At 42.1% G+C, this 16,401-nt stretch overlaps 1 protein-coding gene across 1 annotated transcript in view; it reads right to left on the minus strand.

Moving 5' to 3' along the window:
- ASCC1 (activating signal cointegrator 1 complex subunit 1) overlaps nucleotides 1–16,401 on the minus strand; it is a 93,070-nt gene that overhangs the window by 74,609 nt on the left and 2,060 nt on the right. The window contains exons 2-4 of the mRNA XM_048504864.1: nucleotides 11,847–11,978; nucleotides 3,143–3,242; nucleotides 1,363–1,460 (exon numbers count right to left, since the gene is read on the minus strand). Coding sequence (XP_048360821.1) covers nucleotides 1,363–1,460; nucleotides 3,143–3,242; nucleotides 11,847–11,958 — 310 coding nt within the window. The 5' untranslated portion in view covers nucleotides 11,959–11,978. The remainder of the gene's footprint in view (nucleotides 1–1,362; nucleotides 1,461–3,142; nucleotides 3,243–11,846; nucleotides 11,979–16,401) is intronic.

Consider the following 16,401-nt stretch of genomic DNA (forward strand, 5'->3'; position numbering starts at 1 on the left):
GACTGCTAATGATGCGGCATTTGGGAGGACATTGATTCATAGGGTCACCATAAGTCAGAAGCAACTTGCCAGCACTTAATGCACTCACATAGAGACGCCAGTAATTAACATTCTTTTTCTACCCTTTGCTCTTGCATTTAGAAAGCCATCCTCAACAGACCCACTCAGAATCCCACTCTGGCTTATTCAGTGGGGTTTAATTCCGGGAAAGTGCTTTTAGGATTGCACTGTTGATCACTCTGATGTACATTTGTATGTACTTGTACTTTAACTGTTTGATAATCTCGGTCACAGAATATATTTGACATCTTTCTTTTTCCGGTCACCCATGTGATAACTGTGGGATTATTCTATTTTTGGTACTTCTGATTTTATGTTTTAAGTATTATTTCATATTTTGTCTCTCATTTTATCTATATAACGTCATTGTTTTTAATTATACAAAATGCTGTGTGTCTTTATGAAAAGGTAACATATAAAATTTTAAAATGGCAACTGAATTTACTTAAATAGCAGTGATTAAAGGGGGAAACAAAATTGTTCAGCAAGTATTCAGTCAGGCTGCTTTAAAAAAAACCTCATCATGCAAGCCCTCGGTACCAGATTTTTACAACTGTGCAAAGCATATCAGAAAATGGAGACCCTCTAAAGAAGAGGAAGTAGATGAGAATGACAATCCTGATATTAACTCCACGGGATCTTTGTTCAAATGCTTTTTGGCACGACTGGGAGTGGATATGAAGAAATTTGACTTTTTCCTCCTTGGATGGATTTCAAGCGTGTTCAGCCTGTGCTTTTGTCAGTTTTCTTTATTAAGCATCTAATGAAAATATATGTACACCTGTTCTCCCTTCTCAGTATGTAAGTGCAAGGAATACCTCAAAATGCAGGATGGTAATAGTTGCCTGCAGCTGTTGGAAAGGGGAAGGCAAGCATAGAATAACTATTACACCCCAGAGTTTCAAGAGTTATACAAGGAAGGGCAGCCAGGAAAAGGTAAGAGACGTAATAAAGGAGTAAGAAGGGGTAAGAGCTTATGACTCTAAAAGGTGGTGTCATCTTCCCTGGACACGGTAAGAATTCAGGAGAGATGAAGCAGGTGCATCGCTGAATATGGGAATAAATCAACCCAGGTTTAATAAGTATGCAGGGGGGGAGGGGGGATAAAGTGAAAGGAACAGAAATACAATGGGCAGAGAAGATACTGCTGCATTCTGCCTCTTATAATATTCAGTGGGTGGCACTGATATCTAATTTCATATTTGACAATTATTTAAAAAAAGATTTCTTTTACAAACAGTACCATTATCCTGTGCATAAAAAGTTTAAAAGGAAATTTACTTCAATAACACTAGAGCTCACCAATTTCTCTCTCCACTCCAGGCTTGGGAATACTGATGGAGGTTCGGGTTTCTGTTTCAAGTTTCTTTTTTGTTTCTCCTTTCTTTCCTATTATATACCTATATAAATGTGAAGAGGGGGAAAAATCACAGATTAAAGTGCAAAGACATGTTTAAGTCAGACCAAACACCACAAAGTAAACATCCTGCCTACCTGAAATACGACAGACTAATACAAACATGGTTTTCTTAATAATTGTGGCATCAAATATTTCCTGCAATAGTACTATGATGCAAAGTTCCAGCTATAGAGACTAATTAGGACCAATTTTGCTCCTTTGTAGTTGCCATAAAGCAAACAGTAACATCTAGTACACAGCCTGGGAACTCTAGACCTTCCTCTCCACCCTTTAAGTATTTGGTAATGATGACAGGAAGTAAATGCAGAATAGAGGCTGCTGCCATTGGACAGAACTTAAATTTTATGTACTTCACTGACACTCTGCCTTTCTCCCTAATGGGACGCAAAACAAATTCTTTTGTTCTCCTCTCCTCCACTTTACCATTACCGACCAGTGAGGTAGAAAAGAACAACAATCCAGTTGCACCTTAAAGATTAAGAAAATTTCTGGCAGGGTATGAGCTTTTGTGAGTCACAGCTCACAAGCGAATTACAACCTCATCCAATGGGGGGGGGGGAAGGGCTTTAGAGAGTGGCATGGCTGTCCACAGGCACATTTGCCATCCCCGGGGCACTCACCCCAGTGGAGGTGGCAGATGCACCGGTGTCCCTTAGCCTCATGCTGCAAAGCCTGGAAGTCCAGGCTGCAACAGGGCTGCACACTGGTGTCCTGATCAAACACCAGTGTGTGTGTATGTGGGTGGGGGGGGTGGTGGTTCCCAGGTGTGGAGCCGACATTAATCAGCTCCCTCCTGGGGTTTTGGGCTGGAGCGCTGCACTGCAGCCCTCAGACTTACGTCACCTTTTAAAGGCATAAGTCCTGAAAGCCCTATGAGCCTTCCCAGCGACAGGGGACTTTCAGAGCTTTTTCTTGCTCTCTGCACCAGAAAGCCCTCTTGGAGGCGGCTGGGTGGTACTGCATTGGTACTGCATCCCGCCACCTCTGGCTTTGGATGGGGCTGTTAAGACCTTCAGGTGCTACTGGAATTTTCTTGCTACTCTCTGCTGCTACAGACAGATGAACGTGGCTACCCATCATGACCAACCGATGAATAGTTAGGCTGAGAGTGTGTGACTGGCCCAAGGTCACCCAGCAAGTTTCCAGGACACACTGCATGGTGCTTGCTGTGTATTCCAGTGCAGGAGTACAAACAAAGACATACAGCTGTAGATCATAACAACAAGCAGGAAAGGAGGAAAAAAATTCAGTGGGGCAGGAGAAAACAGCAAGTATGATATACACAGGGCTATGTAAAGGTTCTCTTGCTGGACCAGTCATCTTCCTAACAACACTGAGATACTTTTCTAAGCTTCTTCTAGGATACTTTAATAATTGGGTCTAAACATTTTTAAACATCCAGTACTCTTTTTCGCCCTGTAATTTGTGAATGAGTTAACTCAGGGGTAGGGAACCTGCGGCTCTCCAGATGTTCAGGAACTACAATTCCCATCAGCCTCTACCAGCATGGCCAATTGGCCATGCTGGTAGGGGCTGATGGGAATTGTAGTTCCTGAACATCTGGAGAGCTGCAGGTTCCCTACCCCTGAGCTAACTTGTTACTTGATTCAGAAGCCACCCACTTTCACTGTAAATTAGATTATTATACACGCACTGACTCACTTGTAGAGTGGGCTGGGAACATCAACAGCACACCGGTAACCTCTTTCGGTCTCTTCTATCACAAAGGCATCACAAGGCTCATCTGTACCATCCCCCAGTCCTAGAAAAGATGGGGGCAGTCACTGTAAGAAACACTCTTTGCTGATAGTTCAACCAGAGCCAGGGGTCTGCAACCTGTGGCTCTCCAGATGTTCACAGACTACAATTCCCATCAGCCCCTGCCAGCATGGCCAGTTGGGAATTGTAGTCCATGAACATCTGGATACCAGACTATTTCTCCCACTATGGGAAACAACCTGTTTTGAAAAGCAAAATGCTGCTTTTAAATTTTGCCCATGCAGACTCTTCAGAAAGCAGCAGCTGCGCTCACCAGCATAAAGCTTTCTCTTTTCTCTTAGATGTAATCTGTAAAATAGCCCCATAGGAATCCAACTCTTGCATAGATACAGGGTTTTGCCAATCATGCAAATGCCTATTTGCAAAAACATTACACAGCAGTGGATACAAACCCAGGCTCCGAATCTGAAGAGCTAGAGGAAAGTGGTTTTGGAATTCAGCCTCAAATAGTGGGTGACTATAATACATTAGAAAATGAGATAATCTCAGCTCAAGAAGAAAACACAGCAATTAGTTTTTCGGCTAACCAGAAAAATAATTTTAAATATCTCAGGCGTTTGACAGATCATTTGTATTATGCCACTACCCGCACCGAAAGATTTGTTAAGGTGGAACAAGATTTCATTACATAAGGCAACAGAAGTAACTTAAAATTTATTTGCAGTATGCTACGGACTTGGGGCGGAGGGGGAGCGGCAAATTTCTCAAGCAAATTATAGTTAGTGATAGAACCTGGGAGTCATTCATTCATTCATTCATTCATTCATTCATTCATTCATTCATTCATTCATTCATTCATTCATTCATTCATTCATTTATTTTCTTCAACTTTTATACCGCCCCATCCCCGAGGGACTCTGGGTGGTGTACAACACAAAGAATAACAATGTAGAATAACTACAACATTTAAAAGCAGCGATTAAACCGTAAAAAACTATTTCTGATAAATATACAATAAATCTCAATAAAATGAATGGCGTTCAACAGTCTATTTTTAAAGTTCCTTCCCCTCCCCCGAAAGGGAGGAGTGGCGTCCAGCATTCTAATTTTAAAGTTCCCTCCCCCCCCAAAGGGAGGAATGGCGAGTCTCATTAGATGGCAGTTGACCCAGATGTCAGGGGCCAAAGAAGGGGGGGGCACCATCAGCGGCCGGTTCCTCCGAAGGCCGTGGGCGTGAACAGCTCCGCCTTTGCAGGCTCCCTGCGGAACTTCACCAAGCAGTCCCGCGAGGGCCCGGACAGCTTGAGGAAGAGCTGCTCCACCAGCCCGCTGGGCCAGAGCCGTGAAAAGCGCCCTGGCCCGTGTGGAGCTGCTGCTGTAGCTGCATCAGCCTGAGGGCCAGGGACCACTAGTAGATTGGCCTCAACTGATCGAAGAGGCCGTACAGGGATGTATGGGGTGATGCGGTCTCGAAGATACGAAGATATTTGCCAAAAAAGAATCAAAAGTGCAAGCCACAGAAAAACTGATCCAGTGCCAGAAAAAAATTCAACTACACATCATGCAAAAAGATCAAAAGCACATCTTAACCAACAGCAGTACAGCCACAAATGATGGTATACCAATAGCCATCCAAAGAGCACTCTCCTAGGAATAAACCCCATTGAATAGACTCGAGTAGGATTCAGAAGAAACCTGCTTAGAACTGCTATGAAGTGAGTTGAGTAGCCCAGTCTGAGGCATGGCCTTACCACTTTTTTGACTTTGTTGGACATTCTGGGTACAAATGTGATTGAAAGGCATATGTTATTGAGATGGGTATAGGGAGGAGGTAACCAAGCTTTTTGGCTCCTTTCCCCTTCTTTTGTAAGGCTGAATGAGACTGAAGATACTGTAGTAAACTAAATCACAATCATTAGCTTTGGAAACAAGTGCATTTTGCAACAAGTTTGACTAAAAAAAGGTCAAGTTTCCCCGTTGTCATATCCAACCCTGGGGTACCACTGCAAGCAGTGATTTTATAGGCAAGCCGCTTTTGTGGGTAGTTTGCCATTGTTTTCCCCACCTATTCTTTACTCCCTAGCTATGTGCTAGGTACTCATTTACCAACCAATAAATGGATGGATGGCAGAGCTGACCATGAGCCTTTCAGCATTTCATAGATGAAAACAGGGACACTTCTTTTATATCTGTGGATGTGGGTACAGGCAGAATATGGCAACTCAGTGTAGCTGGGTGGATAACTGGTGTGTGTGTGTGTGTGTGCAGAGGACATGAGCCAGCCTTAAATGTGTCACAAGCAGAAAGTGGAAGCAGAAAGTATGCATAAGCAGATGGCTCCAGAAGCCAAAACCAATTCACTGGGCCCATTTTACAGCTAAAGAACCCTAACACACCGCACAAATCATTAGCCCAAGTTCAGCCAGTGCTGTACACTTCATAAAGAAGATTTTAATTGTGATTCTTTTTATGTCTTTTTATGTGATTCTTTTTATGTCTAAGATGCTACTGGACTCAAATCTAACTTTCTATTGCAGACCAACATACCTTTCCTCTGAAACTACATATACGTTCAAGCCACAATTTCATAAAACTGGATTACAAGATTAGAGCATACCAAGACCAGCATAATACCACTGATTAAAACACAAAGGTAGTAAAACAGGGTCACATAACTAGAGAAAACGGTGACAGTGAAATACATTCTATGAACAAAGCAAAGAAAGCTGACCAAAATTTCAGAGATTAACTAGTGACCCTTTTCGCTTTATTAAAAGCCTCCCTGAACAAGCACCATTGTAAACATTCTGTGAAATGGTAAGACTTTGGGAGTCTTCCTGACCTCCTTAAGCAGGACATTCTAGTAGCAAGTGGGAATCATAACAAAAAAAAGGAATGAGTACAGGGGCCTTTGCAGGATGACACCATTCAGATAAGCAAAGCTGCTTCAAAGGACCCATGGAGAGGTGGTCTTGTAGATAGATGGGACCTCGGCCACGAAGGTCTTTGTAGGTGATGACCAACACTTTAAACAAGGGAGCATGATGTTGCTAATGGTTAACCAATGGAGCAACTGCAGAAAAGGAATAATGTGCATGCGCTGCTTCGCTTCTGATAATAATCAAAAGGCAATGTTGCATACCAACCGGATTTTCCAAACTGCCTTCAAGGGCATGCCCATGTAGAACACATGACAACAATCTAGCCTCAAGGTTACTGTGGCATGGATCCAAGTGGCCACATTGGTTGAGTCAAAATACAGAGGCATCCCCTAAGCTAAATGAAGATGGAAGAAAACATTTTTGGAACTGAATTAACTTCTTTCTTCAGCAATAATGCTGGGTTCAGTGTAACCCCTTAACTGAGTCAACAAGGGTCAGATGAACCTCATCAAACATAGGGAGCACCTCTAAGGTCTCAGCCTTCCTGACCAGCATCACCTCCACTTTGTCAGTATTCAGATTTAACTTCTTCACTCTTACAGTGCAATCTTGAGAAAGTTACTCCAGTCTGAGCCCATTGAAATGAATGGACTTAGACTAGAGTAACTTTTTTTAGGATTGCACTCTTAGTCATTTAACTTTAGCAACTCCAGCAGTCAGGTAAAGGTTCATAACTACAATGGCAGTGTTAGGCAATTTAGACAAAGAGATATTGTGCTGGGGTCAGCATATTGATGACATCCACATCCAGATCTATGAATGATCACTCCCGGTAGTTTTACATAAAGATTACGTAGTATGGGAGGTGAACCGAAGCCTTGTGGAACTCCACAGGGCAAGTTCCATTTCGATAACTGATCTTCACAACAAATCCTCTAAGTCTGATCCATAAGGTATAATTTAAAGTTTAATGTCTCAGCAAGATGATGGGGTCCACCATATCAAAGGTTGTTGATAAATCCACTAACAGCAACAGTCGCATCCTGGATTATCAACTATAGCCATCAACGCTGTCTCCAACCTCAGGCCTGCCTGAAGCCAGCCTGAGTGGATTCTGGGGCAGATGTGTCATCTAGGAAGACCTGGAGTTGTTCTGCACCAGTTTCTCAAATACTGTAATTACATTCATCAGCAGCCTTTAATACATTGGATCATATTATCTTGCTGCGATATTTGGAACTAGAAGTAAGTATCAAGGGGATGTGCTTTGGATAATAACCACTCCTTATGCATCAGACTCAGAGGGTTACTGTTGGAGATCAGTTATCATCAGAATGGAATTTGTTCAATCTGAACAATTATAAGGGAAGGATCTGATTGCTGGGCAAATACAACCTCAAAAATGGATCAAGTTGAAAGGAAATGTCCCAGTCAGTAAATGAATAATAATTGTCAGAGGCGGAGCTACCAGGGGACCAGGGGGGCGCGTTGCACTGGGCACATGCCAGGGGGGAGCAGAAAATCCCCCCTGCCTAACCCCCCCCCCCCCGTGCCCCCACACTTACCTTATTGGAACAGTGCAGGCTGGAGAAGCAGCCTGTTCCCTTCAGGCTGAAAATGGCCTGGTGGGAACCACACTTCCCAGGAGACCTTGCAAACCCCAAGGCCGTTTTCAGCCTGAAGGGAACAGGCCACTTTTCCAGGCTGAACTAAGGTAAGAGAGTGAGAGAGGGGGAGCAGGGTGCTGTGGAGGGGGGGGGGGACACAGAGTGTGCACTGGGTGCACTCTGGCCCAGCTACGCCTCTGACAATTGTACATATGTTCGCCTTATAAACCAAACCTATAAAAAGCAATACTGTTCGAGGTGTCCTGTATAGACTGAAATCTTAAGAAGGTCTATTCCAAAGTAAGTCCTATTTTATATAATGGGACTTACTCCCCAAAAAACATTCTTAGGATTGAAGATCAAGTGTCTGAAACTCAAAGTATTCATGCAGAAGTGTATGTGTTTGTATGTGCACGTGTGCATAACCTCTTTCTCTCTCTCTCTTTCACACACATACACACACACACACACTGTACAGTGGTATTTCCACATACAAATCTCCCTAGGAAATGCACAGCATAAAATACTGTACTATACTCCCCTGGGAAGCTAGAATGCACAAGCTCAAGTCTGGCTATTCCCAGCAGTGCTACAAGCTTCTGGCAGAGCTGCATCATCCTCAATCATCCTTTGCACATAAAAATGAAACATGTTGATTGCTGAGCATATTATTTTCTTCTAGATTGATAGTGCCTCAGAACGAATGTACAGCTTTTTCATAAAGACAAGCACAGTACAAAACACATTTCACAGAGTGCAAAGTGAAAAATTAATAAATGATGCCATTTTAACTCTTTCTAGTTTCAGTAATCAACCCCCTGATCCAAAATTATGCACTTAAGCCTATGCATAAATGCCTTGTATAAGAAAATGACATCAACTTCGGAAAATAAAAGTATTATGTCTCCCATGTCAATTAGAAATAAACATGATGATTAGAAATAAAGGTTTCATTTTCATGACCTGTTGATTTATTTACTAACAAAATGTATACTTGTCTTTCTGCCCTTATCAGAGCTACCAAAGCAGATAACAGATTAACAACAAATATTAAAAAACATTAAAAACCAAACAAAAACACATCATTAAAGCAACTGAAACCAAAGCTGAAATACAGACATAAAAACAACAATTAAAACAGCGCAGGATGGAGGAATCACTAAAGAAATGGTAAATGAAACAAAAAATGTCTCCACCTGCTGGCAGAAGATGGCAACAGCTGGGGACAGATCAGTCTCACTTTGGGACAGAGTTCCAGAGTTTTGGTGTCATAACTAAGAAAGTCCTCTCCCAGATTGCCACATGCCTAACCTCAAAAGGTGGGGGCATTCAATGGCAGTAGTGGTTGGGTAGGTTTATAAGGGAGCAGGTGGTCCTTTAAATATGCTGGTCCAAGACATGATTAAATCACAGAATTTTGGATGCATCCAAAAGTGCTGCCCCCAACATGATGAGACAAGATAGGCTTTAATGTTCTACACCAGCACCTTGAAATGTGCCAGGAAACAGACTGGGAGCCAGTATAGAGGGGCCAAGACTTAAGTGAAATGGTTTCTAAGACCGACTGCTGTCAACATCTTGACTTTTGCACCAATTCTGGTATTTGGCACCCACTGAATTTTCCAAACATTTTTCAAGGAAAGCCCCACATAGAGTGCATAACAATAATCTAATCTAGATGCAACCAGAGGATTTACCTCGATGGCCAGATCTTTTCTGCCCAGGAAATGCTTCACCTGGTTAACCAGATGGAAACTGCAAAAGACACTCCTGGCCACAGCAGCTCCTGCTTATCCAACACCAGGACTGGGTCCATAAGCACCTCAAACCCTCAAACTATGCACATTCCCTTCAAAGGGAGTGCAAGCACATCCAGCTTTGAATCCAGTGCTACACTTCAAATCCTCCAACCAATGACACCACAGTCTTGTTGAGATAAATTTTCAATGTATCAGTCCCTATCCACTCTTAGTACACTCACAGCAGATCCTCTGACCTATGTTTTGTGGGCAAGATATTGAGTATCCTATAATTTTTAAAAAATCCCATTAATCCAGATTCATAACTTTAAAATCTAAATCTATAAAATAAACTCATACTTTGTAACTATGGTACATGGGATTAAATGTGTCTGATTTGCATGTTATGGCCCATTAGTCGTGAAGTGCTCTCAGTAGTTTTATTTTAAGAAATGTGGGATGTAAAGAGAAAGAGAGAACATAAGAGCAAAGAGATTTGTACTTTGATCCATGACATGTCGCTGATAGCGTAGCAAGTGAAAAAAATTCCCCAGATAAATGTTTCCCGTTTTTTAGCTAAAACCCAATATGCTTTTTATTCTTTGCAACTTTGCAACCACAAGAACTAGACATTTTCTTTCTTTCTTTCTTTCTTTCTTTCTTTCTTTCTTTCTTTCTTTCTTTCTTTCTTTCTTTCTTTCTTTCTTTCTTTCTTTCTTTAAGGAGAACTGTAAGTTGAGGACACTGCATAGGTCTGCATATGTACACTGCATAGGTCTGTTTCCCTCTTGGTAAAATCATAACGAGGAAACTGAGTGCTACAAAGCCCTTCATACCCCTTCAAGTGCCTGTAGCCACCTTAGAAGAGGCAATCAGCAAAGATGTTCTGATATGAGCCCAGCAGGATGCATCTAAAGAGAAGGAGAGGAATCGCAATTTCACAGCACCCGATTTTCTTAGGGGAGCGCTTCTCTTCTGAAAAAAATGATGTACTTTTTTAAAAGTATGAAAATGCAGCCCTATTGCCAATATGAGATAGTTGCATCTGCATTTCAAAGGACAGGTCCAAGTTACTTCTAAAAGTAATCCACTTATAATTATAATCCACTTGGAAGGGACTCAAATGCACACACCAGCAAATTTTATCCACCTGACAAAACAGTCCAAAACTTCATCTCCACAATAAAATCCTAAGCGTTTAGCTATTCCATATAACTGACTAATGTTGGTATTTTCCAACTTCCTTTTGAATTTCACTGCATAGTGGAGATTGTGATGTCAATGGTAACAACGATTTTTCTTATAAGGCTGCATACATTTCCAAAAGAAGCAAGCTGCATTACTGGTTTAGCAGTCAAAGGCAACAAATGATCACCATTTACAAAAAGTAGAGAGTTCTATACTTTGTTCAAATAAGATGAAATAATAAGACATGGGTTCTCTTATATTGAGTCATAGAAATATCCACCTGGTCCAGTTCTGACAACACTGACTTGCCTGGAAGAATGAGATGCTCTTTGGAACTAAGTGGTTCCAATTAATTGATAAGGGCCGAGGCCATGTTGACAACGGGGAACAATTCTGGAGGATTCCAGAAATGGCAAACTTACTCCTGAAAGTTGACGATGAACCTTATACTCTAGCTATGATTTCTTCATTATTGTTACTCGAAGAGGAAAAAGTAACTCGGGAGAATGGAGATCCTGTTTCCCCAAGGTGTAAACATAAGGTATGGGTCTTTATATTCATCCATCATCTTTGAAGGTACCAAGACAGTCATGAACACTTCCGGATTGTTCCCCTTTGCCTGGCCAGCGGATGAGGCTTCTGAAAGTCTCACCAGCTACATTGGCTTCTTTGTAAATTATCATAAATAATATTTTATTAGTCTAAAACATTTTATAATCTGAATTCATGTGGGTTAATTTCCACTTTTCTTTACCCACCACATTAACATTTATTTATTTATTTATTTTATCTGTGCCACCTGACCAGAGAACTGCTAACCTACGTAATAAAACATAACTTAGGTTGCTAACAGTTAATGAACTATTAAAAATCCAACATCATATACAAGCAAACATCTTATATGTGTAAAACCTATGGACTATTATGTGGTTACTGCCCCTTACCTAATAAATCATACGCTTGATTCTTCTCATCACACTTTCATGCCCCTTCTACGATCTCTATACATTCATTATCAAATCACTTGTGGATTCCACACAGCATGTTTATAACAATTGCAACTCGTTATAATGCTGGGGATTCCTTTGAAAAGCCTTACAAGAAAGAAGTTGGTTCCCAATTTAGGCTCGTAAAACTGGTCCCATGTAGTCAGTGTCCACCACCTTTCGATGAGCCCTGATCACACTCTGTAAATCTCATCCTAATAATTGACAGATGATTAGCATCATACCTGCATAGACCTCCTCGTCCTCCTCTTCAGGTTGGTGGGCCTTCTCTCGAATATGATTTTTCCTGTAAATACGTCCTCCAATTCGGATTAGCGTTGGCCGCATAACTTCCATTCTATGCTTATTGTTTTTTCCTGCAAAGAAATACATTTATTTTCTGTTACTATTGAAAAAGACAAAAGAAAAATAAATAAATGTTGCACTTGAAATAGCGCTGCAGCTGAATGTGCCAAGTTACAGCAACTCTCAGGACAATCCTGTACAAAGCCATGTGTGTCAGTGGCCTGTGAACCTATGGCACGGGTGCCAGAGGTGGCACTCAAAGCCCTCTCTGAGGGCACGTGCAAAGAGAGTCGTTCCCCCCCCCCCCACACACACACACACATCTAGGCTGGCCTGGGCCGCTGTGGTTGACTATTAGCATTAAACCTAAGACCTAGTTTTGGGGAAGCAGTGTAGGTGACCCTGATAAGTGCGGTTAAACCCCACTGATTTTCATGCAAAGAACTAATGCACAATCCTTTACCTGGGAGCAAGCTTGGTTGCTGGCAATGGGGCTTGCTTCTAAGTAAACCCTCCTAGGGTCGTGATTCACCCGTTGGAAGAGTTGAATGGTTGCTTCAAAGCAGAACCACCGACTACCACGAAGCTTACTCCCGAGTAACGCACGCCTCGGAGCCAATTGTTTTTTTTCTAAACTAAAACCTCAGTATTCAGGTTAAATTGCTGTGTTGGCACTTTGCAATAAATAAGTGATTATGCCAAATAAAGGCTTATCGATCAATAAATAAGTGGGTTTTGGGTTGCAATTTGGGCACTCGATCTCGAAAAGGTTCGCCATCACTGGCATAGGACTTCATTGAGGGACTCCGTAAGGACACACACACGTCTGCTTCTCGACACCTTATTTACTACTTATACTAAATCAAGTCAATCCATTTTAGGCCAATGCTGTGTCCAATAGTAGTCAACTGCTGGAAAACTCACAAACAAAGCAAGGACAACTCTGCTCTGTTCCTCATCTTCAGTGTTTGGTAATCAAAAGATACACTTTCTCTAAACACAGAGGCTGCGTTTAGCTAACATGACTAATAAAAATGTTATTTAACATGAGTATCTGCGTTTTCAAAATGTGGGCTAAAGAAAAAAGAATAAAGGGAAAAATGAGAAACTGTAGAGAAACAGCCAGCACTTGTTCAACATAATGGTTTAGGACAAAGAATTAAGGGGGAAACTAGAAACTGTTCAAAAACTGCATTCTGAACTGACATGATTGGATGCAAACAAGGCAGAGTGCCTGTACTCTTTAAAATGGTGTAGAAAAGGGACTTTTGACAGGTGCAAATTCCATGCCGGGCTTGGGTATTTTCCAAAATGGCCTCCTCTATGCAATTATTAAAGATGCAAAAATCCTGTCCTGTTGGCTGTGTGATCACACTGTGAATCCATATACTTACTGTATGGTGACAAACTGCAATAGCTGATATTATATTGAAAACTGCAGCCCGGCAGTCTGAGATCACAATCCTGAAGAAGCTGCTCCACAGAAAATCCACTATGGTAATACTGGAAGCTGGTAAGCACGTCCTTTGTTTCAGTGATCAAGCTTAAAGGGGAAGGACACGCACTCCAGCACAAACCTATTTTCTATGGACTAAATTAAAACTTAACATTTTAAAAGCTAAGTTAGTCTAGAAATAACACTGGCATTTCCAGGATAGGGTTCACAGGAGACAGCACCTACATTTGATATGACAATATACTGGACAATGAGCTGGCATACTTAGAGCAGCTACTAGCAAACAATCTGTCACTTTTTATAAAATGGGATTTCGGCCACTCACTTACATAGCTTTTTAAAAAGGATCAGAACAATTCAAGCCATGATAATAGTCTAGAGGCAGAATACTTCTGAATACTAGAAGAAACAATACTGAGAAGAAACAATAGGAACAGGCCTCCATTTACTTTCTCTGCTGAGGTTTCTGGAGATCCACTACCAGTCAGAATATACTGAATTAGACAGACCAATGGTTCCGTCTTGAACAGAGTCATACCTTTTTAAACCTACAAACTTCAACAGACTTGGAAGGGCATAACTCTGCATTAGATGGCACTTCTGAAATACTCTCAGGGGATAGAAGAAAAAGAGGAGTTTGGATATATACCCCGCCTTTCTCTCCTGTAAGGAGTCTCAAAGCAGCTTACAAACTCCTTCCCTTCCTCTCCCCACAACAGGCACTTTGTGAGGTAGGTGGGACTGAGAGAGTTCTGAGAGAACTGTGACTGGCCAAAGCTCACTCATACATAGAAGCAGGGAAACAAATCCAGTTCACCAGATAAGAGTCTGCTGCTCAGGTGGAGGAGCAGGGACTCAAACCCAGTTCTCCAGATTAGAGACCACCGCTCTTAACCACTGTACCCCGCTGGCTCTAGTCATGATGGTCTGCAGTAGAACAGCTGGATCTGAATCCACTAGCACTTTAGAGACCAAAATTATTTTCATAGTTAAGTTTTTGAAAGCTCACACCCTGAAAATATTGTTGACATCTAAGGTGATACTGGACTAGAATCTAGGGTTGATTCCGCACTGGCGAAAATGACCTAGGATAGCCCCTGCAGTTGTCCTGGAACTCCCCACAGCTCCTGTCTCAAACTCATGTCTGTTCCAGCTCTGCCCCGTCTTCCCATTATTCTTTTTTAAATCCACCAGGGAGGTACACCTTTTTCTGTTGTTCTAGGGCGAACACAGGATGAACGTAGTATCGTGGGGAATCCTAACCTGCCATGATTCTCCCGTTCGTGCCATCAGCCAATCACAGCTAAGTGTCTTGGGAATGTGCAGAATGGGAGACTCACAGCGGGCAGAAAAGCACCTTTTTATTTTTTCTTCTTGCATACAAAGCCACGGCCACGCAACTAAACAGTGCACGTTTATGCGCTGCTTCTAGCTACGAAGTTGCAACATTTTCCCCCCATCACTAGGTAGCCATAGCGTAAAACAAACAAACAAAAGGAACACAAGTTCACGCTCCCGTTGTCAAACAACAGCCAATCAGAGGAGCAGAAGAGGCGCCAAGGTGATCCCGCTCTCTGAGCACGCTTCCAACACGAGACCTCGGCTGCTGTGGGGAGTGATTCTGGGATCAACTAGGCACTGCAATTTAATGGTGCCAGTTCAATCCTAGAATGATTCCACCCGTGGGGAATGGCCTAGGGTCACCAACTCCAGAAAGAGACATTGATTGAGATTTTGGGGTGGAGCTTGGAGATGGTGGAGTTTGGGGAGAGGTGGGAACTCAGCAGAGTACAGTGCCTTAGAATCCATCCTCTGAAGCAGCCATTGCCTCCTGGGGAAACTGATCAGGCAACCCTTCACGAATCCAGTTGAAATAGTCTATACCCGTGGTGGCGAACCTTTTCGAGACCAAGTGCCCAAATTGCAACCCAAAACTTATTTATTTATTGCAAAGTGCCAACACAGCAATTTAACCTGAATACTGAGGTTTTAGTTTAGAAAAAACGGGTGGCCTTGGTGAAGCAACCGTGCAACGCTTCAAATGGGTGAATCACAACCCTAGGAGGATTTACTCAGATTTACCGCATTGCCAGCAACTGAGCTTACTCCCAGGTAAAGGATCGTGCCTAGATGTGTGTGTGTGGGGGGGTGATTTTCCGCCCCCCCCCCCATGACAGACTCTGTGTACGTGTGCCCACAGAAAGGGCTCTGAGTGCCACCTCTGGCACCCGTGCCAGAGGTTTGCCACTGATGGTATACTCTGCCTCAGAAAAAGAAAGCAAAGTGGTCATGCCTGGTGCAGTGAAAATGACAGTTGTGGGGGGTTTTGCAGCTCAAAGAAGTCAATTCTCCAGTTGCATTTAAAAAGCTATTTTAAGCACCGCTTCTGTCAAAACCTTTCTTCTGCGTACTATTAAGCTTGCTAGTTTTATAAAAGAGCATTTAGTGGATCTAAAGTCTATTAGCAGAACTTGCCTTTTGTTATCGTTTGCAAAAGGCAAGTTCTAATAGGTTTTAGATGCACTAAAAATGCTCATTTATCAAAGCAGCATGCTTAATAGTGCATAGAAGCAAGGTGTTGACAGAAGCGGCTCTTAAAATAGCTTTTTAAATGCAACCGAAGAATAGGGACTTGGGCCGAGGGCAGAATTGGGCAGACACTAGGACCACAGTGGATCCTTCCACTGCAACAAAGGTCCAGGAAGTGGCAGTGGAGTGATTCCACATTGCGGTTCTTTCTTTTGTTGAGATACTGTATAACTCCATATGAGACAGCTTTGCGTGTAAGAGTCTAGGAATCCTGCTGGTTCCTTTGTTGAAAGCAAAATGCTAGCGTTCATGTCTAGCAAAGCAATTTGTTTATTCTTATTAATACATTTATTTATTTTATACCATTCACGTTGACTTTAAAAAGTATCCAAGACAATGTACATAAAAATGAAACCAATTAAACCACAAAAGCAAAACCATTAAAACAAACGGCAGTTTAAAAATACATACTGGGCTGGATCCAATTTAATTAAAAGCCATAAAAAGCA

The sequence above is a fragment of the Sphaerodactylus townsendi genome, linkage group LG08, assembly GCF_021028975.2.
Source record: "Sphaerodactylus townsendi isolate TG3544 linkage group LG08, MPM_Stown_v2.3, whole genome shotgun sequence".
In the NCBI taxonomy this organism is placed as follows: domain Eukaryota; kingdom Metazoa; phylum Chordata; class Lepidosauria; order Squamata; family Sphaerodactylidae; genus Sphaerodactylus; species Sphaerodactylus townsendi.